At 36.5% G+C, this 26,836-nt stretch overlaps 1 protein-coding gene across 9 annotated transcripts in view; it reads right to left on the bottom strand.

Annotated features, from left to right (window-relative positions):
• TASP1 (taspase 1) overlaps window positions 1-26,836 on the bottom strand; it is a 74,243-nt gene that overhangs the window by 21,859 nt on the left and 25,548 nt on the right. For 6 of the 9 annotated variants that reach the window (XM_048936044.1, XM_048936047.1, XM_048936052.1 and 3 more), the window contains 5 exons: window positions 20,911-21,017; window positions 19,765-19,854; window positions 17,956-18,075; window positions 17,140-17,218; window positions 1,232-1,342 (listed from right to left, as the gene is read on the bottom strand). In XM_048936044.1, the coding sequence (XP_048792001.1) occupies window positions 1,232-1,342; window positions 17,140-17,218; window positions 17,956-18,075; window positions 19,765-19,854; window positions 20,911-21,017 (507 nt within the window). Of the gene's footprint in view, window positions 1-1,231; window positions 1,343-17,139; window positions 17,219-17,955; window positions 18,076-19,764; window positions 19,855-20,910; window positions 21,018-25,201; window positions 25,276-26,836 lie in introns of all 9 variants that reach the window. The other 3 variants (XM_048936050.1, XM_048936051.1, XM_048936045.1) reach the window with 2 other exon arrangements.

Consider the following 26,836-nt stretch of genomic DNA (forward strand, 5'->3'; position numbering starts at 1 on the left):
CTGTCTGTCCAGCTCCTCTTTCTCTGTAATTGATAGTTTCAGGTATAGCAAAAAAGCTAAGCAACATTCAATATGTTCTAAAGTCCAGTATAAATATTTTCATCAAAGAAAATAATTCATATATCACATAACAGCCAGTTCGCATTTAAAATGAAAATATGTGCTAAGCAAACTGATGCAAAGTATATTCAAAATGCATTCAAAAGGAGAAAAAAAGACTCACAGCAACTTGAAAAAAGAACCTTGACTAAACAGTTCTCGAACTTCTCCATCTTTTATCAGCCAATTTCTATGGAATGCTATTAAGAAGTATTTTATTAGTACCTGTTGTTAGTGCTCACATGTCTGTGTTTGTTAAAATGAAAGGAAATTAGGATATTCTAAATGCATGTTTTATTCTGGTTTGCTATAACAGCACAGCAAGTTTAGAGAGTATGGAGACCAAAAACCTGGTGCTCCTGAAGGCAGGTCACTTGCATATAGTACCTGCAGAGTCACTAATTGGTGACACTATCAGGTCTCATTTCTGAAGACCTCTTAGTCATAAATTCCTGATACTCTGTGCTGATAGATTCCTGATTTCCTGCAGTGGAATAAGTGATCAAATTAAAAAGTTAGATTTGTGCTACTTCGATTATAGTATATTTAGAAAAAAATACTAAAATTCTGCATTTTCACAGCACCTAAAAATGACTGCAGTACAGCAGCAGACTGTTAAGCACAGCCTTCTAGTGTGAAGACAGCTCTTTCTCTAATAGTCAAACATAACACTGTCAGAATGAAAACGATGAAGTCAATTTCATAATGTACATCACAAACCAGAATCTGTCTATTCAATTAGAACCTGCAGGGGTTTTGAGGTCTGCTATATTTAAAAGGGTTAACGTGATGAACAATTTTTATTAACGCTGCTGAACCACCTCTGAAGCATGCAATTGCACACCACAGCCAATGATTCAGACAGGAAATTCTTCTTCCAAACCTCTCCGGTTATTCTCTGACTCACATATCAATTGAAAAATTTCCAAGGGCTTTCCTTTAGGTTTCCTAAGACATTCTTCTGTACTTCGATTTAACATTGTTAAAACGTAACACAATGCTAAATCTGAAGCCAACCACATAAGGTTTCAAGAGAAATCACAAAAATAAGCATGCTACCTTTATTTAATAGGGTTAATTGCATTTTGAGCAATGTTGTGAAATGCTTAGGCAATTAGTACCAGATACTTACCAATAAACTTGTTTTGCATAGTCTCTAGGAGAGCTTGGTGGGCATCTTCTGTTTGCAAAGCACAAGAACATTCTCTGGCCAGTATGGTTCGGACAAGGTGCTCTCCACAACCTAGGCAAATATAAAGTTTAGGAATAGTCAAAATATAGGTTGTACTATGAAAATACTCTATCATTATACAACATCACAAGCGAAAAAATAAAAGGTGCATATGACAGGTATCTGCAATTTTTTTATTATTTTTTAAGAGAATGATACTGAGTCACCAGAAAGTTCAATTACACCAGCAGTTTCCCCTGCAGCTTTCCTGAAGTTTCTACTGCACAAAGACACAAACCAAAAAAAGGTTAAATTCACAGGGAAGAAACAATAAAACTGCCTCTGGGTTGTCATCTTCATCCGGATCCTGCAACCTCTGTCAACCCACTCACTAGTCATTCTCACAGGAATGATCCTTGGGTGTGTGCAATAAATATTTTTAAAGGATTAATCTTGTAAAAATGACATCTTTAAATCAAGAACATCTTTAGTGAATGCCACAACAACTCCTTTGCATGATCCAGTCCGTCTGATTCAGTCTTCTGTCAGCAAAGGAATAAGTGAACCTATATACAGCGTGTTGTTTTGTCAGTGTATCTCCTCATTTGAATATTAGTAAAAATTCGTATCATTTCCAAAGGCTTATCTTAAAGGAACTGAAAAATGAAACTTGCCCATGAGGAAAACTACTCAGTCATTACTGCTACTATGTAGGAGCACTTTCATGTCTGCTGTTTTTCTGCCATGCTATTTTCCATTCCAGCAACATTCTTCAGGACAGAGAGCTGCTGTCAATGCTCAATTGGTACAGTGAATGTTTATTAGATAAAAGTCTTCCTGGATGTGGAAATGCATTGGTGATACCTTCAAGATACAGACAGAAGTCATTCTATTGCTGTGCTTCCCACTCACGAAGTCACCCACTCAGTGACAAGACAGTAGATGAAGCAGCTAGTGCCAAGTGCCAGTTAAAATCAAACACACAATCCAGTGAGAAAAAAAACTACCTGCTGTGATATGACAATGGTTTTAATAAACTATAATGAGGTGACTGCAGTTTGATCAGATGTGCAACATCAAAGTATATTATGACCGAAAGCCAGTTAGGTAGCAGAACATGTGAAGCAGAATACGTAGAAGTCAAATACAGTCAATTCCCAATTACCCCTATATGTTTCTAGCCAATTCCCCAGTAACCACAAGGATGCAAGCACGATCTGTCTCCATAAACAAACAAACAACAAAAAAAACCAACATAGCTCTAATCTAGTTGGTCGCACTAGCTCAGGTGTAGAGCTACACAGATGCACTACACAGTTCCCAGAGACAGTCTATGGCTGGAAGTCACCTTATTTCTTTCACGTAGCACAGAGTCAGAGCTGGTGAAGCACTGGACCTAGGCTGGCTCAAGACAAAAGCAGCTCAGTCTCCATGGGTACCTTTCGCTTTACTGGAAGCATGAACAAGCCCTGAACAGAGGAAACTGAGCGAGTCTGGATGAAGACAGCCTATATCTGGCACAAAGATAGAACAAATAAATCCAATCCAAGCTGCCTATTCTGCAGCCAGCTGCGTGCCTCATCTCTGTGCTTCCCAATGTTCTGAGTGTGGAGTACTGATGGCTTTGGACACACCGCTGCATAAACACTCACAGGCAGGTTTAGCACCGACTCTTGGAGCTCCCACTGGCTTCTTGTTCTTGCCAGTGCTTCTATGACCCAGTTAACACAGCAATCTTCTCTAGGAATCTTCCTGGTAACTTGGCACTTAATTATATCCTTCCCCTAAAGGGCAGAAGGAGTTGCTCAGAACTGCTAAAATATCAAGAAAAAAAAAACAAACACCAAAAATGATTCTTTCACACCCCCAACATTTCCATGATAAAAAAAAAAAAAAGAACAAAAAAGGCCCTTCTGGAGCTTTATTAGATTTATTTACTATCTGGAGCATTAGAAGTCACTGAAAAAGCACAGAGATCAGACTGCAGAAAAATTTTGGCTACACATCCCAAAATCTTGCATTTTCCATCATCAAATTCCCACCTTAGACTTCAATTATGCCCTCCTTCAAATGGGCAGTGTCTCCTAGTCAACAGAATTAAATTACACTGAACTGTTTGAAGTGGGGTACTCTGGCATTGAATCTACATGAAACTGGCACTACAGAAAGACCAAAAATTCTTTGTATAGCAAACAGATTAAGTATAAGGCAGTTATAAATTTAGAGGAAAATGAAAGAGCTAAAATACTATAGCAATTACATAGCAAAGGCAGACAATTCTTGAGAGCACAAGAGGAAAACGTTTTCACAGAGACTGCCAAACTCTCTAGTTATTGAGAAAAGTGTCCTGGCTAGGATATTATCTTCAAGAGGATCACACAATAGTGTCTTCAACACCACTTAATGGAGAGTCTGTCAGTTCATTGCCCCTGGTAAACTTTTGTCCACAACACAACTGAGAGTTATCTCGTATTTATTGAAGGCAAGTTAATGCATCAAGAACATGCAAAAGCTGTTTGATGTATTTTGCCCGTAGATGACAACACAGCTTTTTTAATTTTTTTTTTATAATGAATAAAACATATTATTATGAAGTTTAGCTGTAAAGAAAGAAGCTAAATAAGGATATATTCCAGTAAAAAGCTAGCAAGTCGACTTTTTCTCAATCAACATTTGTTAACACCTTTACAGATAAGATTTACACTCAATTTAAGGTAAGAAGCATGGGGCTTGGAGTTGAATCAACCAAATGAGAAACAAAAATAAGAGCAAGATTATGCATCTCTAAGTAGTAATAAAAACAGATGTTACCACTTCAGAATTTAACTAATTCCTCAATCGGCATCAAAAAGACAATGGGCAGTTTCTAGCATGATGTATTATCTTATTTTACCCCAAGAGAATGAGTTTATTGAAGAGTTCCCAAAACATCAAGTCAGCTACAAAAAGAAATTAGAGAGATGGAAAACTTCAGATGGGCTAAGAACAGCTGCAGCCCACTGATGTGATCCAGGATGAACCACAAGGAAAGCAGCCTTGCAATTCTACTAACACATCACACATCTCTACATCCCCACAGACAAAGTGATTTTTTTTTGTTGTTGTATTCATGTCAACCTACAAGGCAGTAAACTTACAGACTGCTGCTGGCAATGCAAGTAAAAATCTTTCAGCACATCACATGCCAGCAATCTGGAGGGACAGATAACTAATGAAAACAATATCCCCAACTCCAATTTTTAAAAGGAAAAATTTCTTCCTTCAGTTTTTAAAGTAGGAACATCTATTTTTGAACAACAGAAGTAAGTAAGTAGTGCTTCCCATACTCAGAACAGATAAAGGTTAGGAAAAATAATTATCATAGTTATCACGATAGAATTGCACTTCCTCTTAAGTTAGAACCAAATACATCAGTGTGAACTGTCTACAAGTTCAGCAGACCAAGACGTCTCTGTTGTCTTAAACTGGGAAAATACTGCAGATTACGCTATGGCTAAACACAAAATGAATGCATAAGAATTACAGCAGTCTAAACCTGATTTATAACATACAATACAAACTGTGGGCTCACATTTATAACTTCATTCACTTGTAACCTAACCAGCACCAGTGTGAGCCAACTTGAGAAAGGCTTATATTAACTTGAACCAAGACAGCGACAGAGCTTCCCAAATCATGCACATATGCTAGTGGAAATGCAAGTCTGCTTCATTTGCTTAAATATCTCACATTATGCAACCTTTAATTATGCGTCTTCCTACACTCCAGAGTTCTTCACAAAATTACACTGAAATCAAACCAACAGGGATTCTCTAAGAACTTTCAATTCTGCACCGAAGTTCAACTACGCTTGTTTTAGTAACTTTTCTGTAAACAGAGACTAAATCATTTTATTATCCCTTCCCAGTCAGGATGATGACTTCTTAGGTAACCTAAGGCTCATTGCATCTTAGAGGGAAACAATTTGTAGGACAGACTAAAGTTTCTGTAAAGCTTCACACAGGAGTGAGTCAAATGGAGATGACTATCTGGAAAAACATACTGAGTTACCCTAGTGCTTCTCAAAGAAAATCTGTTTCATGTAGTAATCAAAGTATTTTCCTAACACAGTAATATTGTTCAAACACCATGTCACCTTCTGTTGTCCATGTTTGCATGTGCAAGTTGTTATTCTTCAGGATTACTCTAGGCAAAGTGTGCAAAATTCTGTTGGGATAAAGGAATAAATAAATCAAAAGACAGATAAAGAATAGTGTTTTAATGCAAGTTCCTAGCCCCTTGGGTTAAGAGGAAATGAATTTAAAAAACAGATTCCTAAAGGCTCCAAAGTCATGTCAGGAACAGTCTACTACGATATAGGAATCAAAGAGGGACAGTGCACAACAGGTGTAACACTTACTTCACACTTAAACCAAAAGATCTGAAAACTCAAAGAAACAAACAAACCATATCCAACCCTGCTTCATTAAGTTATATCTCACACTTAGAAGTTTCTAATCCTGTCTGAAAATTGCTTTACCCCTGGACGTGATACGAAAAGCAACAGAACTGATTTTCAGAGACAGACCATCTTGGATCGTGCCATAGAACAGCTTCTGATGTAGTGTTTCTCTTAAACTGTAAAGCTGACCAGACATTAAATATTACTTCCCTTTTCTGTGAGTATTAAAATGTGTCATCTCTGAGAACACCACTTTTCCTGCTTAGGCATTCCTCACTGATTCATACAAGATCCCCACAAGAACAATCAGAGAATCTATAGCCTCCTTTTTTCTCCACAGTATCTCTTTCTTCTGTTAACTTATTATAATTTAGCATTTGTGTATGTATCAGTAGTTCTCTCAAGTTACTACCTCAGCCAAAAAAAACACAGAAAAACACAAAGCTCCCAACGAGCCCAGAGCACAGCAAGATGGTCCTTCCTGCACTCCATAGCCATGAAGCAGATGTTGCTGATCAGTGAATCACAGATCAAGCAAACCAGAAGTACCTGTTACATTGTACTGTGGTGTGCAACAAGTGAGATACATGCTGTTCTGCAGAAAAATAAAAGATGGGAACCAATCATGGAAGCCTGTTACTACACTGACAAATGACAACAATTTTTCCACTTCATTCATAATTCCAATAGCAGGCAATTCTCTATACAGCATGTTTTTGGTACTCAATGTCAATATACACACAAGACAAGAAATATGTCAGAGTTACATACTTTAGCAGGTATTAAGGTGAATTATTAACCCATTTAAAGATCTGCCTTTTTTCATTATACTTTATGAAGTTACATAGAAGCATATACTTTGATTCACATTTTTAGTGCTTCACCAGTCACACGTCAAAATGAACAATGCTTAGCAAAGTCAACTTTTATAAGTGTATGAATTAAGTGGTAGAACCAAGCTAAGTTTTTTTGCACTTCAAGTGCTACTTGAAGCACTTGCTTTAAGCCTCTTGGAAAGCTTCATTCTATTTAGCTTGTCAGTAAACTAAACCAATGCATTTCAATAGCATACCCTTGGACAGGTACATACGGCAGGACAGTAGCTGTGGAGATAACCCAGATGTTTGTGAAAGCATCAGTCACTGAACTGAGAAAACAGACAAGTCAGTAATACAAAAGGTAGTGCTTAAAAGTTGGTACTTTTCTTTCCTAATTGACATTTAGTAGTTAGCTGTAGTAAACCACTAGTTAGCCTACACAACTTTCACAGTCAAATTAGTGATTTTCAAGGTTGTCAATTTGATACTATTTTACACCAAATAATATCTTGAAGATTAGAAATCTGAGCTACAATATTCCAATTAGCACAGCTAACCTAGCACTAACACTTTAACTAACTCGGAGATTATAAAAATGTTAACTTGCTGTAGAATTTAGTTTTTAATTTCAGCATCATGTAAGAAATGATGGATTAAATTACTGCTTTTCCCTCAACATAGTGACTTCTCAAGTGGATTTTTAATGCTTAAAACAACCACAACAAGAGGGGAAAGAACCCAGCACAATATAAGTCGAACATCCCAGACAATGTGTGCTCTGCATCTTATAATGTCCTACCAATGGAACCAAGATGGCAATCGAAAGGAAGGCCTTCTGCGAAGCAAGGGCCTCTGAGCAGCGTGTCAGAAAGAAATTGTTTTTTTGCTTCTTTTGATGGAAGATGCTTTCAAGTCAGGAAATTAGAAACAGGTGTGCCAGAGGGCACACACACATCCATGCACCACACTGAAAAACATGCGTTTTCAATTTTCAGACATGAAAGAGACTCCTGTTGAATGGAAGGAGAAATGAAAATCTAGCTTTCTTTCTGCAAGCCATAAGCAGAGAGCTTATGGAGCTTTGACAAGCTGCCTGAGCCCGTCTAGCTATTGAAATGTGCAGTACCTCAACACAAAGTGTCGGAGCTTGTTTTAACGGAGTACAAAATGGAAACTTGCCTTACTCACATTCAAGAATGGAAAAATTAATCTAGTACACTCCGCTGCCAAAAAATGACTCTTCTCTTTTCAGAAGCTAAAGATAGAAATTACAGGTTATTTGTGTTTCAGTATTTCATACAGCAGAGTCTGAACCTGGCCCTTTCAAGTTGTTTCAGTTCTTATGTTATTATTTCGAGTAGTGCCTAGAAAACAAATACCAACTTACAAGTTACCAGTTACTGTTTCTGCTTTGTTTCCTGAAGTAGCTTCTTATGCCTAACAGAAACACAGTGAAACCTGTATTACAGTAAGCTCCTGTTGCTACTAATGGGATCCCTAGGAAGAGATGACAAAAATCCTATAAGACAATGATGTTAAAAACTGAAATACAATAAAATAAAAATATTTGGCTTGGAAGATACTGATAGCAGTGAATTACCTATTAAAATAGAAATGTAAGAACATTTCAGATTTTGAAATCTAATTCTGAAAAGACAGAGAATGCTATGGTCTAGCATAATACACTGCAGTACTAAATTAAAACAGCATAATTGTTAGCTTACTGTACTCCTGTCAGCTGCTTTATCTTGCCTTCATACTAGTGGGGGAAAATTTTTACTTACTGACCTGCTGCCAGGAAGAACACCTGCAAGCAAAGTTCTGTACGATTCCAAATGCATTGATCCTGGAGGGATCAATGGATCACATTCTTGTTGTAGCCAAAAAATTCTTGGATGATTTAACTTCCAAACTAACAAACAGCTACCAAGAACATGCAAACTGAAATTTCCCAAAAGGCTGCAACTTCTATAAAATTGGGTAGGTTTCAAAGACAACAAAACACAAGTCTAGCATCAGGAAAAACTCTGTCTGAAGTGTCTGAAGAATCTTCTCTAAGTAGCTCTATCCTTTATAAGGAGCTCTATTCTTTTTACATTTTTAACTCTTTTCTATGAGCAAAAAGCTAAAATCATTCTATAGAACAAGTAATCTTATTCTACAATTTTACAGTCAGCTTAAAAAAAAAAAAAGATAAATGCCAATTTATGAATCCACCAGTTTCAAAAACTAGAAAATGCCAGATAACATCAACTATGGCAAATCTGCTAGTGTCAGCTGAAGTAGCATTTCAGATGCATCTCTAAGAGAAAACAGAATGAAGAGTAACTGTTGCTCCTTCAAAACAAATGTACATTTTACATTTTTATCTTTAATGTATTTTGAAAGATTAATTTTGGTTAAACAGAAAAGGAAAGTCAAAAATGATCTTTTTGCGTTTGCCTTCATCAGAAGCTTTGTTGCTCTTGATGTCTTTGCAAAAACTAGCACACTGTTCCAAACAACAAACGGTCATCACACTGAATTTTCAGGAACAGAAATAAGGCAGCTTATATATTAGCTAACTGTGCAATCGCCTCCTCCCAGTGACTGAATAATGTTTAAGCCAGAAACAGAGTGGTTATCTGACTGCTCCTTAGCACTACCACTTCCACAAATCACCCTCTGCCTATTACGTCCTCTCTCTTCATACAGCCTTGTGGTCACAGCATGTTAGTTCAGACTCTACATGCTACAGAACTAACACCTCCAAAAGGCATCTGGACATAAAGCCTGAGCTCTTGACAGAAGTATTCACTTCAGAGGTAAATACTGATCTGTCTGGAGATAGATCTTTCCTCCTTTACTCTCTGCTTCATTGCCACAATGACATAATTCTTCTCCATATGCAGCTGATTCATCCGTGATGCATTACATTATCTATTATTCCCCAAACTTTACAGGATCAGACTCATCCTGATGAGAGACAATACATACTTTTGCAAAGAGATGAGCTGTATTGTAACGTAGCTTAAACAATCCACACAGCATACAAGATTTGCTTGTGAAATTACTCTGGACTTGTGGGCTCAGAAAGGACCAGGTCAAACTGACAAACTGAACCACAGTAGCCACCACTGCCATCAATGCATAGCCCTACATCTTAGATAAAAGCTTCCTTGAGAAACATCTCCTCTTCACATCAGCAGATAACTGTGACTCCTGCTGAAATGAGTTTTCAAGTAGGTTGAAGTCAGTGGTTTGGTGCCTTCCAAAAGAAGAGAGGGAAACATTGGCTGTGGCATAGCTTGAGCATCAATTTAACAAACACAATCCATCTCTTTTCAGGTGGCATTTCATATTCCACAATCCCTACTCTGCTTTGTCAACAATATCATCCACGATGTACACAATGGACTGGAAAGAACAACAGAACTGAACAGTAGTAAAAGTTTTAGCAGAAATAGGCAGGAAGAGGAAGTGTGAATATGTTTGTTTCCATATTGATTATAATTTTAAAAAGGAGGGAAAGTGGGCAGCACTAACTTACATGCATGAAGTTTGGAAAGACACGTTTGATGAACTTTTTATGTCAAGTAAATTGAAATTATCCAAGAGTAATTTCACAGTCTGACAGAAAATAAAGCTATACCTAAAGCTTTAGGAAAGAGGATTAGTTTGTGTATTCTTTACATAGCCACATGGTTGTTAGTGCTGGCAAAGGAACACACCCAATGTGTGTAGCTCAACTCATTGTGAAACAACACTCCTCAACTCTCGTTTTATCAATGTGTACAAATATCTGATGGGAGCAAATGAAGATTAGTGAGTCAGACTCTTCTCAGGGGAACCCACTGGCAGAACAAGAGGCAGTGGGCAAAATGACGAGACGTAAAACTCAACCTGAACACAAGAGAACCCTTTACTATAATAGAGCAGTCAAACACTACAGAGAAGTTGTGCAATCTCCATCCGTGGAGATAATTTCAAGTGGTTCCTTCCAACATAAGCAATTCTATGATTCTTTACAAGATAAAATGTGCTGTTTTTCACTTCACTGAATGATACATCAAAAGAAAAGTCCATCCAAAACATCTCTGGAAGTATTCTAACGCATTTACGAGAAAAGAGGATTTTGACTTCACAGTTTAACAGTCAGTTCTTTAGGATCTTTGTGAATTCACTAGCACAAAAAATAGGCGAGTCAGTCTATTTATTTACACAAAACACATACTGTCTGCATAAATATTCCTAAAACATTGCCATCATCTGAATTCTACTGAAAGTCAGAAACTTTTCATCTTTCCGCCATAGAATTTTTGTATTTCCTAAATAACGTGAGACCTTCTGCCTATCTTCAGGAATGCACTATTAAAAGGCTTGCTAGTTTCAGATTGCTACACATATCTACCCAAAGCACAGAAGTTATGCATGAAGAAAGGGTCCTGCTGCTAGTAAGATGTTAAAAAGGAATGCAACATGTAATTCTCAGTCTGTTCATTTCCACTCAAGAATTCCACTCACAGTTTTGTTTTCAAAGCCTCCCCCATTAGCTGTTACTGTAGATTTTCTATGTAAGGCTCTGTATATCCAAAAAAAGAATTATTACTTTTCAACTTATCTCCCAGGAAAAACATAACCTGCCTCTTTTTGGCATAGTTAGGTGAGCAATATTCACAATCACCATGGATGTCCCAGCTGGGGAGATTCAGTGTCATGCTTGATATTATTTTGAATGCAAAAATATACACATTTTTTTCATGAACATAATACAAATCAAAGACATAGGAAATGCTTTCTTAAAGTACAGCCAAAAGACAGGCTATTGTTTCTCCTGTGGTTGGGTTCTGTTCACAAATATTTTCCTGCCAAATAATACCCATCTTCCTGTGTTTACATTCATATACCAACAAAAGACATTTACTAAAGAGATCCAAGTCGCCCTCACTGCATGCTTTTGTTGGGTTGGTTGTTTTTTTTTCTTTTTTTTCTTTTTTTCTTTTTATTTTTGCATGTGTGCATGAAAGGGAAGGTTGTATAGCGTGTATGAGTGAACATATGAACATGAACATGCACGTGCATGCATGCACACAAACAAGTAGGAACTTTTAAATCAAAAGATTTGTTTTCTACTATGTTAATCCATTAACCATCTTTCCCCTTACTTACATTAATGCTAAACAAAAGCCAGTGGTGATGTCTTTCTCATTTTACAAGCCTTCACTCAATCTCTACCATCATTCTTACATTGTTAGTTTAAGGATGTACAGATATCTTAGCTGTGTCTGTAACAACATTCTCTGCATTTCTTGATTTTTAATACTAGTTTTTATATACTTACAGCATTCCTGCAGTGTTTATCCTTAAGTTGCCAGAAGTCTCTCAACCACATTTCTTACAGGAAAAAAAAAATACATAATTCAAAGTTTGTGCTTTAAAATGTCTACCAAAAACTACGCAAAATCAGGAAGATTTTTACTTGCTTATACAGGAACTGACTTTCAGACTAACAGTTACAAAACAGACCTTGAATTCAGTGCCCTTTCCACTCAAAATCATTCCTAAATCCCAACGTCTCTCCATTCCTCTCTTCATCTTTTGATTTCATTGTTCCACCCCCTGTTAAACTATATCCATAAAATATGAGTTTTACAATATCCTGCACATTATAAACCATGAAGTATCTTTTGAAAAGCCAAAAAAAATACAGTCAGAAGACAGCGTGGCTAAACAAAAAGGCCAAGAGACTGTTAGAGGTAAGAAAATACTGTTCAAAAAGTTGAAGTCATGCCCAGACAAGTTCAGAACCACCAACTTTGGCATATTCAATAAAAAAAAAATCATGAGAAAAATGGCCAAAATACTTGAGAAAAAAACTTGCTGAAGGCGTAACAACTAATGCTAAATCCTTTCTGAACATGTCAAAAGGAGGAAGTCTGCCAGCATCCAGAGGGCCAACAGACGATCAAGATGTAAAAGCGTATCTTCAAATAATGCATGACCATTAAAAAAAGCTACATGAATTTAGAAGTGCTTTTAATGAAGTATGTCTATGGCAACCCTTTTTTCTCCTCTTATGAGGAAGATATGCCTCAAACTGAAGCTTCAAGAGAAGGATTTTACATCAAAATTCATAAAGCTTCAAGTACAAAAACAACTGAATTATTAATTGTGGCATTCACACTTACGCTTTCTCCAAGAAAGCTTCTACAGAGGTCAATCATCACAGTAAAGAAAAAGAAAAAAAAAAACAACCCAACATATTCCTGACAAAGATTAAATAACTGAGCTTCTAAATAGAAATAGAAATAAGACATCTTTAGAAAGTTGTCCTGACCTATTAAAATGAAGGACATCTCAGCTCATAAAGTCCCAGTGTCACAAATCACTAGAAGGCTGGATAACACAGTGGAGGCGTCAGTTCCATTCCAGTACTTTTCCCAGCAGACCTGCAATCATCCTCTATTTGAAACAGCACAGCAAACCATCTGGAGCTCCAGTTTGGCCCACTGTGTCCATTCCTATGTTTCTGCCAATTCTGAGTGGATTTCAACTTCCAAGAGTTTCTATTCCGTACATTTTGAATTAGTATCCCAGACTCCTTTTCCCCACACCAGAGGCTTTCCCCAATCTGTTCAATCCTCTTATTGCAGCCTCTAAAATCCAAAGACACGAGCACTTTCATAAGCATGAGCCCAAAATAGTTAGGCTTAAAATAAATGCTGGCCCTTAAAAATTCCTTGCAGAAAACTAATGCCAAAAAACACCCTTTTTCTGTATACATAGACTGATTCAACAAACTCTCAATTTTTTCTCTGTAGCTTGTTAAAAAGTCTAAAATACCACAGATGTGCAATGTGCGATTTCACAAAGAATCTTTACAGAAGGTTTGAAACACTGGGCTTAGAATATATTAGCACTTGATAATTAGAGCATCCTACTGACAGAACTTCAAAACAAATCAGAATTTAAACCTTCAATCAAGATTTCTTTTAAATACGATTTGATGAATTTTGCTAAGCATTTAACAGGAAATAGTAAAAGCCTGTATCTAGACTACTCAGCATATGAAATACAATAACACAAATCTAATTTACTTTTCATACAGAAGAAAAATGTCTCTGCAGAAAATACTAGCAGAAACTTCTGCCAAATTTAAAATTTTAAAGACAAATTAAAAGGAAAGGATGTGCAAAGTTATGACATACTTCATTTAGAGTTTAGAAAATTTCCACAGATAGAAGAGATAGAAATGCAGGTGGATAGGGCTGCAATAAAATATTTCATATAATCTGAGCTTAGGATAACAACAAAATCAGCCCAAGAGAAGACAGAGCAGATAAATGAGGAAACAGATTTACGTAAGCAGTGGCAAGGGCATGGTTTCGTGTGGCAGCAGCCTTCTGGCAGGAACATCATTTATTAAAAAGCTCAGAGCCTTGAAATGTTTCTTCTCTTACCAGTTTAGACGCACCACTGACCTAGCTGATGACTCAACAGCCAATCTCAGTATTCTCTTGAAAAAAAACAATGATGTTCCAAATATTAGCCTGCTATCCAGCCCATTTGCCACCTTGAGAAAACTGCAGTATGTGCACAACATCAGAACTAGTGCTGCCATACATCCAACATGAACCTGCCTTCCTTAAATCAGGCATTTGAATCCAGTTTAATAACTACTAAAAATAAGTCAATGAATTGCATCCTAAACGATTACACAGTGACTAAAGCCAGTCTCATAGGCAAAACATCATTTTCTCTATAACTATGTATTAATCTACCCAGAACTTCAAAAAGTCTATGATGTCACCCACACAATGGGAAAATAGATACAGTTGCCTACCTCTGAACTGCTTTAAAGAGAACAGAACGTGGCAGAACACATTCTACACTAATTTCATTTTCAGCTTCCAGTAATGACTTGCACTTACCAAAATTCTTACTCACATTTGACATAGAGATTAATTTCTTGGAAATAATATCAGTTCTGAGTGAATCACCTACTTTCTCACTTGGTATTAACATACACTGTAAAGCTTTGGGAGGGAAAATTATTTGCAAATAAGGTTTTGTTTTTTTCATTATTTAACAATGTTCTGGACCTGCATGATGAGAAGAAGCATGTCTGTATGAGATAAGGCATACCAAGCTTGGTAAATAAACCTCATACAATTAAATATGGGCAGTCCCATGCATGATGCCACTGCATTTCCAAATAAAACACCATAATAAGATAAAACAAGTTGTCTTGACCCATGTTGTCTCAAAATTTCACTTCTAAAATTGTCCTTCATAATGTTCAAAAGGAAATCTCAAGATCTGCAATGAACAAAACATACTGTTGCAGCAGAGGTAGATATTGAACAGTTCTATCAACTGTGATCACAACTACAAATACAACCTAGTCTGATTTTAGGTATATCAAGTGACAGCATTTATCCTCTTTTAGGACTGGCAATTCAGAGCCTTCAAAATCTTGTTGAGTTTAGGCAGCACCTTTTCTTTTCTAAAACTTTCATGCAAAAATGAAATATGTTAACAATGTATTTTCTTAATTAGCCTTGGCAATTTCACCTTTTGAATATTTGCAGACATTTATGCCTCCATTCCCACTTCCTGTTGTGGTCCAACCAAGCTGTACATTTCACTCTTTCAATCTTTTCTATAGTTTAATTCTTCTATTTCTCCACCCCTCAATTAGCTTCATGGTTCACACTGTCAGATGCTTAGGCATCAATATACTTTATAACAGCAGTATAACATAAATTACAAAATAAAACATTATGAGCTTCTGAAAATGGAAAAAAGGATGGTATTGATTACAGAAGAGTTCTCACTTCCTGTAAACATTTCCATATCCCACTCTTTCTCTTCCTCTCTCTCACACACACAAGCTTTAAAGGAAAGCCAGAAACCCAGAAACAACAGTTTAATTAAACACCGCTAGTCTGAATTTCAAATCACTGGGTAAAAAGATGGCCACACTTCATGGAGTGCCAGCAGTCTATTTCAACTAACTGGGATTAGTATTAACGTAACGTCCTAGAAGCTGAAGGATCTGAAATATATTTAGATATTTATGTGTGTATATGATAATTACAAATACTGCAGCATTATTTACCACTATACAAAATTGGTACCAGCAAAAAAGGAGATTTCTATTTAAGGCTATTATTAAACCCAGCTATCTCCTTTAAGTACACTGAGATGTTTGTACTTGCATAGACTTAAATCCAGTAGACATGTGAAGATCAGTTTTAAAAAATTAAGTAAAAGTGTCCTTCTCATCTTTTCCACAAACAATCTGCAATACTCAGCTGATGCTTGACACCTATTCTGTTCCCTGACTCTACAATATTTAAATATATTTCTAGAGGATACATATTTTTCAACACTTGTGCCATTAGCATGAGTTCCCTCTGCTGTACTGAAAAAGATGCCTGCCTTTCATTAATACTAAATCTAATGGGGAACACTGACATAAGCTTTCAACAGTGTGAGACAGACTTTAAATCAGGAGAAATTAAAAAGCTTTATTACTGCAAAAGCAACACAGGAGATTTCTGATGCTCTTTAGCCTTTATCAAACTGTAGTTGCACACCCTGACACTTTGCTTCCACCACTAATTCTGTAACAAGATTCTCACTCAGCAGTAATCCTGAGAACCAAGTACTGAACTCCACAGATTTTCTGTTCCATCGCTCCCTACAATGAATGCAGATAACTGACCATTAAGCAAGAGTCCAAATCATAAATTTTGCATCCTGACATCAGTACTTAGAAAAAAGAGCTACATTTATTTATGTTCATACAACCAGGAACAACACTGAGATGAAATTAACTTTCTTCCACAGCTTTTACTTTACTTTACAAATCCTGTATAATTTCATCTTAAAACTCTTGTGTTCTAAATAGTACCTTTTTTTTTTTTAAAACACACCACAGTTATTTTTTTCAATATCTTAACCTGACAAGTCAGAAACGTCTTAGCTTACATTCTCCAGTCTTACACTGCACAATCAGTTATTACCCTACTTATCAATTCTTTTAATTACTCGTTTATTATTTTTATTATACTCTTCTTATCTCCCATTTGAGAGATGAAGAGACTAAGGACAAAATCACTTTAAAAAGTACTTAAGTATTTTGATGGAAAAAATTGCCATCTGCAGTATTTTTGTATCCAAGGGACCCTCTTATGTTAAGGATTCCCAAATTATCTTAGTCCTCTACCAAAGACTTCCAGTTAGAGAAGCATTCTGCTTAAAACAATATTAGGCTTTTAACAATTCTTTGCCGGATCCCTTGGTGTATAACAGGTAGAACACCTGCTTTCAATACAAGATGAAGTCTTATAAAGAGGACAGTTCTGATGCTTGTTGATTTTAAGTACAATGACCAATGTAAGAAACCAGTGGAAATGAATTCATGAATTTCAAGGTAATACTGACACACACATGCACACACACACTTATATATAAACTAAATGATACAAATATAGAATGTATTATGGAATTAATGGCAATGTTTTAATTCACTATTCAAATAAATATTTTATTCGGTTTTTGTAAAGAAACTGCAAATAAATACTTGAGCAACATTTTGAAATATTTATAAAAGTAGCAAATACCTGAAGTACTCACAGCAGTGGAGTAAGGTGTATGAGCTCCTGTATTTTCAGCCCAGCAGCCACACCCATAAAGAGCTGCCTAAGAAAAGAACATCTTTCATAAATTTAAGTATTCAAGCTTTTCAGTTAAAAAAAAAAAAAAGCCAAGAAAAACTTCAGTACTATTACAAATTATAAAAGTAAAAATTCAAATCCACTGTAACTGAGTGCAACAGTATGTCAACTTTGTGACATACTGTTGTCACTTAACCTTACTTAACCTTTCCGAAAACGAGGTACAGACATCAAGACAAAATAGTACCAAGTGTGCCCTATTCATATAAAGTCCCTTTCACTTATCTATTCCAAAATGAAATGTTTAATACATTTTGTATGAGAACTGCTCTTACGACAATGGTGAGAGTGGACCAAAAATACATCTGTACAGTTAACAGAGAACTACATTTCTAAAGCACTCAAAAACTCTCTTGCTTAGTAACAACAAAGAATGCCTACATCTCATTTGTTCTTTTAATACCTTTCTCACTCCTACCAATTCATAAGATTATTTAAAAATAAAATTGCTGGAGAACCTCTGTAAATAATGCTGGAAGTCCTATTCATAAATGCTTTAAGCATTTAAGAGACAATCTGTAGTATCAAAGAGGTGTTTAAGGGTGAGAAATTAAATATTAACAGTTCTGGCAAAAGGTAAGTAAATAAAGAAAAGCTTCTTACCTATACTGCCTATAAACTATATCAGCACTATATATCACTATAACACGAGTGTTGTAAAACAGAACTGTGAGACTAAAGAGCCAGAAAACATGTAATCACCTGACCAACTCTTCCAGGATGCTTTAGTGCTAAACCTCCACTGGAGACAGCAGCAGCAACATTTCCTTCTTGGTCAACAACAACTGCACCGACTGTATCCAATGTTCCTGAGTCATTCTCCTGCAGGACACACAAACAGAAACAATTAGTTAAAATTCCACATTAAAGTCAGATTATGCTTCATAGGAGTGTGCAAATTAATGCGTACAAAACAGATTGGTTACCATGCATGCAGTACTGGTGGTGCTGCCCAAAGTCTTTCCAAAACACTCACTTGTCTCAGACAAGACCTGAAGAAAACTTCCTTCTATGCATTTCAGACGTGCTATGACTTTCAGCCACAATTGAGTTCAGAAATTATTAACCCAATTAGAACACTACTCAGGGAATTAAGAAGATAGCACGGAAGCAGAGCAAGCTGCTCCCTGGAGGTGCAGATTCTCATCCTTGGGTGCTTTCAAGATCAGAGTGGATAAAGCTCTTCACAAGACCATGATTTCTCCATACAGAAGAAACACTTAAAGGATGCAAGTTTTGTTGTCCATCGCTCACCCTGTTTTATCAAACTAGATTATACCTAACAGACAGCTACAGATGGGAAAATCAAGTTGGGAAATCAAAGTTAATTTCCATCAAAGTTAAGAATGCCAGACTAAAAGTCGCTGTGTTATCTTAATTCATTTTAAATCAAACACATGGTGCTCCCGTAATGAACTGAAATGTATGTTAGAAGGATCAGGCTCAGCAGAAGCTTTCCATATCATCTGACAACAATGAAAAAAATGTTTGCAGCCTTTTTTGCAGCATCTGTAGAATTATTTGCTCAATCTGCCATCTATCTTCAGATCAAGCACTCACTTGCATAAAATATTTGCCTTCAGCAGTTACACAAATATTTTTTAGAGATACTTAATCAAACATTGCAAGCATTTAAAAGCATAAGCATTACATGAAAACTTTCTTAAGCATATCTCCTTTAAAGAAGATATATTTCATACAAGCAATTGCAGTCCCCTCAGTGGTATAATTTGCTTGCTTTTGCTTACTTTTAGATGGGAAATTTAGGAGGCTGGAAAACTTCTTTAAGGAAACATTTGTTTTAATGTGGCACACAACTTTCTGAAGGAAATTATCACCCCTGTGGCAAAACAATTCTGAATTTCCCTTCTCAGTAACATCAGTTCTTAAACCTCAGAGACACAAAGATGACCAGCTCATAACAACTGTGCAGTATAGGCAACAAAAGCTAAGCTGTACCAGGGTACTGCATAGAAGATCACAGCTGTAGCTAAACTGTAAAGATTGAGACATGTGAAAGACTGAAACTAGACATAGACAATAAAATAGCTATCAAGTCCCACAAGTATAGAAAAGTTCACAGCTCCAGAGAGGAACAGCAAATAAAAGAATGAGCATTTAACAATTCAAACTTGAACTTGACAAGAATATTCATTTTTAATTATTCAAGTTCTTAAATGCTCATAAAAAAATATTCTCAAATCTTTTACATGAGGTAACTTTGACAGTACGATTTTACGACCACAGTTCATACGCTCACTCTTGTTAAACATCTCCTTTCTAACTGCTTAGAGAGAATTATTCTGCTTTTCCTGTAAATCTTGCTCTTGCAGAATTTGATTTTTCATTTTATTTCATTGTGAAGAACTAAACTACCTGCAAAACTGCAGTTATCTTACATTCTGTGCAGTAAGACAAGTAGTCCACACGATGTGGTTTAGTTCTCAGCCCCCCTCAGGATGCACCCAGAAAACTGACAAAACCACCATGTTACTTTGCTGCATTACTTACCAATGAGTAGAGCTCTATTTGATCACCTCCTCTACTACCATCATTGGCCTTTGAGGGTCTCCCACACGTTCTGCACATGACTCTGGAGCCCTTGAAATTTCAAATTGCAGGTTGGTAAGCTCATGCATTGGCGTATGATTCAAGCATTGACTTGTCCCTTATTACATGAACTCCAACACTGTGCAAAGACCCTCCTCCCTCAGTTATGTGTTAACACCATTAGAAAAGTAACTTTTGAAAGGAGGTACATGAAGTCCTGTAAACAAGACAAGTTCCAAACTGGTGACTATTTTCTCCTCAATCCTTACTTTCCTCACACGTCTTACCTCCTTGAAAACTGAAAAGTACCATTCTGCCAGGGAAAAGACCTAATCTGAGAAGAAAAGAGCTGAATTTATCACTGGTTTGCATTTGCACAGACTACAGCGAATGCAACTTCTTCAGCAGTTTTAGGATTTGTACATTATTTATATCAACAATTGCAACTAAATAAGGCAGCAGTCAGTCCAGTTACCAAAGCAAAGAGAAGTGGCCAATGCAAATAGACACAGGCTCCAGGTGAAGTACAAGCATTTAATTATTTAATTTAGTAAGCTATAATGTAACAGTAAATACAAATACTGTGACAGACGTTTTCTAATTGTAAGAAAGGCTCTAAGTTCAAAGTAACAGAATGAGGGAAACAGAGGGAGTCCTAGTAGTCTTCCAGTACAAGTAATATGGGCCAGGTCAATGCTAGATGATGCACAGATGCACATGTTTACCTACCTGACATTTCAAATTTCACCAATTCCAGCTCCATAATGCAGTGTGTTCAGAAAACACTAAAAAGTGGGAAACACTTCTTACGCTAAAGAAAATGTTTCAGTAAACAGTTATCTGTTTGTGTTTACATTTGTTATATTTACACTTCAAAATATGCAAAATACATTTTCCATATCACTAACACAGAAAGGGAGATTGGTGTTCAAGTAGCAAGGCATAAAGTTCTAACTTCACTAAGTTATCATGATATCATCTGAACATATTGGGTGGTCAAGGAGAAGAGTCTTTGAATGCCTCATTAGTCTAATCATAAATAAAACATGATTACTCATCATCAGCTGTAAAGTTAGGATGACAATAAAACTTGAAACACAAACTAACCTTTTCATTTGATTGTCTTCTCTTCTTTAGTTGAATGAGATCAGTTTCTACCTTTTCAGCCAACTCCAGCTTCCTCTTGTTCCTCTTAAAAGCTGCTAAACTAAACCCTATAAAACACGTTGAAAGCATTTAACTAAAAAATTTACTTAAATATTGTTAAGTTTACACGATGGAGGTCTCTTCCCACCATACTTTCAACAAAAAGCAACAATTAAAAAGTCTACAATAAAATACTAAAGTTCAGTACAAGATGTTCATGTCTTTTCCCAAATGAAAAAATTTCTACTATTGTTCAGCAACGGTGATGGGTAAAATAACTAGTAGTAACAAACTGTAGAGCACATATGGAAGCTATATTGGTCTAAATATCTCTCTGTTTGGCAAAGATGCAGCACTACAAAGAAGAGAATGGAGTAAGTGGCTTATATTAAAAATATTGTTTCTGACTGTTGACAAGTAAATAGATACCATGTGAACTCATTCTGATATCTGTAAAGTCAGGCTACTACTTTATTACCTTAAGTGCATATCTGCATGTTTACCACATATTTTAAAGCCACACAATAATCAAGCAATAATTTTATGATCCATAATCTGACACAGTATAAACACCAACTAGGTCTTGAAAAGACAAACAGACATTTTCCACATCTAAATCCCACATTTAGAAATAATGTTATTTAAGGCTGAAATATAAATTAATACATAAATAATGCTGAAGAAACCAAAACAGCACATTCTCATTTTAGAAGTCTCACTTCATGAAAAATCTGCAGATACTGACATTTAACTTAGTTCTGACTTAATATTACATTGGCTTAACATCCTCTTTGAAAGGCTAAAAAAAAAGAGAGGAGAAAAATGCCTTCTGTCACTTGTTCAGATGTGCAAAATCAAGGTATCTGGAGGGCAGAGGTACATAAGGATAAGTCACAAACTCAATGGAAGTTAAAAAGCACAGGCTTCCTATTTGAAGTATAAACTTCTTAAAATGTCATTTGAAATGGAATTCAGAATGAGGCTACATCACTATTATTCAGAAGACTGCAACAGCTGCAAGATCCGTCTACGAATAAAATCAATATTGCAGAGCCAACTGAACACAAAGCTTTCATTTACAGTTCTCAGTGGGCAGTGAGCATTTTATTTCTTTGAAACTTACCGTGTGGGTGCCAAAATCACCCAGAGAACTCTCCTTTAAGCCTGTTTTAAGTACATGGACCTGGACCTTAAACTACCACATCTATTCAAGAGCATAACCTAAAAGTAATCAGAAAGCTGGCGTTTCTCTCCAAAAACATAATGAATACCAGTTTCTTAAAACTGTAAATACATATTAATCTGCCATCACCAAGAAAGGAACTCTTTCTACCATTAATATTGATTAATATACTTTGGATAACACATTTTCATGTTTGAAACAAGGAACAAGAGGTAAAAAGCAAAACACTTGATAAGGAGGAGCAGGTGAAGAATCATTTTAGTCTCATATTAACTGGAAGACAATACACAAATAAACAACAAACCAACAAGATGAAGAACACAATTTGTTAAACAGATGTATCCCAAAATGAACCAAGACAGAACATTGTTTTTAACAGAACTTTTAAACAGGAAAATAAACAAATTGAGATGACTTGAGTGAATACAGCAAGCACCTATGGGCAGAGCCATCATACGTGGGTGAGAAAGAGAGGTGCCTGGACTTGGTACTCATAAAAGTAGATATTACACAGGCATAAATATGCCTAAGACTGTTATCTACTGCTGTCATTGGCTCCTGCCAATTCAGGAAAATAAAGGCTGTGCACCCAGTGAGGAGTAAGAAATATGAGGGTACATAAGTCCCATCCCTAAAAACCTGTACACAAGAAGTTTTCTTCGTTCTCTGGAATTTTATGCCATTGGTATTCCGAAGCCTTCTGCAATATTTGCACGCTAATCAGTTTGAATATATGCACAAGGATAGTGTCAAAACCAAGAACACCTGGGCTAGCTCCAAGCTGACCTGTCAGGCACGAAGCATGGCTACATGGTCTCACTGAGTCATCACTCCAACTATGCCTTTGCTGCTATCTATCCAGCCACTTTTTCCCACAACATATGATGTTCTCCAAGCTGAAGAGATATGTTCCATCCACGGAACTCCTCCATCCTGTAAGCAATTAAACTATTTTCTGATTTTACCCTGTGCTTTAAGACTCTATTTGTCTTTTTGAAGCAATAAAAATGATGATCTGTTCTAAAGGACTTAATTGTCCACATTGCATTATTTGCATTAATTCAAAGAGGCATTGGTAAGCAAGGAAATACAGGGAGAAGACAAGTCATTAAGTATGAAACTGGGCTAGAAATGTACTTTCTCCTTGTTTCAAGAAAGCATGACTCTTACATAGCACTAATTCTGGCTAACACAATTAACTCTGAGGTGTCAGAACTATTTTCAATTCATGGTTATCCCAACTGCCTTTTTAACTGTATGCTAGGATAAAGACTTGTAAAGCATTTTCTTACTTTGCTGATCTCCCACGGGAACAACGGCGCACTGCTCAATGAAGGACTTTTGCTGGATAAGCAGATATTTTGAACACCAGGAGATTGTATGGTCTGTGATTTTGAGCAGCTTAAACTATGTCAGATGGTACAGCAGACAGACAGACAGGTCAGTTTTCTAGTACCACAGAATGTCATTCGCTGGAAGGAACCTTACGAGATCAAGCAGCTCACACTTCTAGTCCAATTCAAAAGGGCTGCACAGAAGCTTACTGGTCAAATTCCGAGTATCTTCAAGGATGGAGACTGATTCTCCAACTTCTCTGGGCCCCTGCTGCAGGGGAATATGCGTATATTCCTCAGACTTGTGCCAATATATATAGATACGTATTAATTAGTCAGAATTTCCCATATTCACATTTACGTTAATCCTCTTTAATTCAATCCCTGTGCAGCAGACACCACCATAAGACACTTAAATGAACTAACACAAAACACTGTGTTAAGGAAGCAATAATGCTTTCCAAGTTAAACAAACTACTCTTTCCCCAGCTTTCTTCACCATGATATCAACAAAACTTAAACATGAGCTCCTACCTTGAAAATTACCATGATATCTGTCACACTCGCAAGTTCATATGGTTGTACTTGAAGGAGGTGTTAGGTGGGATCTCAGTCATGGTTCTGTACTTTAGAATGGCATGAATTTTGATCAGAAAAGAATGAGGGTATTGGAAGGGAGAAGATTGTGGGTTAGTGGATTATTTGTGGGATGGAAGGAGATTTTGAGGGGTCTGGGAATAGAGAAAGGTAGTTTGTTAATGGTGTGCCTCTCTTCCCTAAGTTACTTGTAAGAATTTAGGTATGAATTCAATTCTTAAATATTATTTAATTTGGCATGAAATATCATACCTTTCCATACTGTGAGGGAAAGAAAGCCTATTCAGACTTTCCCTAGAGAAGAAATTCTTGTGCCCAGGCTACATTCAACTCCAGCATATTTATTAGGATTAAATTTCATCCGTAAGTCGATAATGTTGTTTTAGCTAGGACTAACAGTTGCCTTTCATTATTTATGGGAAATAATAATTATTACTAGAAACTATCAATTCCTCTTGGCAGGATAAAAATCTGCAAATACCTCCAAAGTGACTTGAAAACTATGAAAAAGTAGACCAGTTTGTAAAACGAAACCTAGCAATTCCCTACTTTCCTCTGACATTACACAGATTTATGTGAAGATCACCAGTTAAGGGAACACCAACTAATAGCAAGCAACAGGCTGTCTGTCCCCCTTTCACTCCTGCCTTTGTAAAGTTCTAGAAAGACAAAACCACTGCAAAGATAATTTAACCAGCAATAACTCTGGTTGCTTCATCTTGTTCTGTGGTGACTAAAGAAACCAGAAAATGAAATCGAGCTTTGTACTAAAGGACTGAAAGATGGAAATAAAATTTTCTGAAAATATCCTCCATGTTTGTCACCCTGGCCAAACAACATATTGTGAGGATTTTATTTCAACAAATCACAGTTTACAAACTAAAAAATTTCCCAGATTATAATGTATTTGTTTAATGGAGCACTTAAAAGATGAAGTAGAGCCCACTAGAGAATTAAAGTCACCGCTATACACAGAAGGAAAACAGGAACACACAATGTAAGTTCATAATTCAAATTATAACTAAAACAAAAATTCAATTGTGCTGTGCAGATTCTAAGAAATTTCATTTGTCCTAAACAAAAAACAGTACAAAATTCACGAAAATTTCATTCGTCCTAGTACAAAAAACACTCTCACCTTCTCCAACAGCATATTCCAAGCTTGAGAAGAGGAAAAGGACACAACACAGTGTTGAAGACAGGCAAGTTTTCCTAAAACAAATGCAATATAGCTACATCAGCCTGATGTTGCACCTGAGCCAAGAAGATAGGGAAGCTTATTGACTGGGGAGGGAAGGAAGCTGGAAAAAGAGAGGTAAGGAACAGACAGGATTTTAGTTTGAAAAACTCTTGGAGTACAGCCCAGAGGTTTTGTTGGAATATATGGAAAATTATTTAGTACAGCCTCCTTTGATTTTGCACAAGAATTTTGAATTTTAAACAAAAATTTGGTACGTGCTTTGTGATAAAAGCCCTTGACAATTATTACCCTACGCAGTAACAGTGTGCACAGTCAAACTCAATCTGAAAAGACCCGCATCTCAGAAGACACAGACTACAATGGGCCCTCATGCTTTGCTTTCTCTCATGTACATACTGTCATAAATAAAACTACTTCAGAGCGGATGGGAGAAGGGGAAGAAAAAAAAAAAAAAAGAGTAAAAAGTCCCATGCTTTACAGAATGGTTGTCTGTTAGTATTTAAATGCCTCATCAGGCCTCATCCACATAAAAGACATGAAAAAGTGACTGGCAACAAAAACATATCAGAACATCAGTAAAATCCCAGGACTTCGGTCTGTCACATTCACAACAGTGCTCACATGTCCCTGCAATAGGCTACCTATAAAAATGAATCTGCAAGGTCCTGAGAACCTTCCCCATCCACATTCTCCCTTCCATCCCACAACTTACCAAGTAGGAACTATCCACATGTACTCTGGACTTAAAAGCTCTGCATTTTGGGTCTATTCATACTCCAGCACTGGGTGAAATGTTTAGTCAAAACAGAGTTGTAGAAGTTGAACAGGGGTCTCCCTGCAGAGTAGGCTAAGTGGCAGAGCACAGAACAGGCAGACGTAGAACTTGCTCAACACCACTCACCTGCATGAGAGGTTGGTATTAGTAGAGATGGTGTCAGAATACATGCTTATTTATTATATAGAAACGTGGAAGAAAAATCTCACAAGTATATATTCCTCAAGGTTAAGGTATAGGTTTTACCATTTTGAAAAGGTTCCAGTGTTACAGGGCAGACTGATCAGAAAGAACCACAAAATCTTCAATACACCATTCGTTAGCAGAAGATATTTATCTTGCACGTGTATTACCACAGCTGCTCATAAATACAGGGGTTTTTAATGAGGTTTTTGCATCACTAACACCATTTTACAGAAAGAGATAAGAGAGTAACTTCCAGTAAGCAGATCAGTAACAGAACACAGCCTCTGAGCCAGTTCAAAGCTGTTGCGTGTGACACTCATTTGCCATAAAATTTCCACATCATATATTCAGCTCTTGTGCTAATCCTTCTGGCACTCTGGAAGTCTGATTATTCCCATAACTCCTCTAATATATATATATATGCTGTACTACAAACAAATAAACGTTTAACCCAAGTTCTCAACAGTTTATTATATAATGATGCAGTCCATAATTAATTAAAAGACAACTGTATTCCTCATTCAACACAGCACCTCAGTGATAATACACCCTGACTACTCAGCTAAATGGTTAGCATTTAAAAGTTACTCAATTCTGTTGAACTACAAACT

The sequence above is a fragment of the Lagopus muta genome, chromosome 2 (genome assembly GCF_023343835.1).
Source record: "Lagopus muta isolate bLagMut1 chromosome 2, bLagMut1 primary, whole genome shotgun sequence".
NCBI classification, from domain to species: Eukaryota; Metazoa; Chordata; class Aves; order Galliformes; family Phasianidae; genus Lagopus; species Lagopus muta.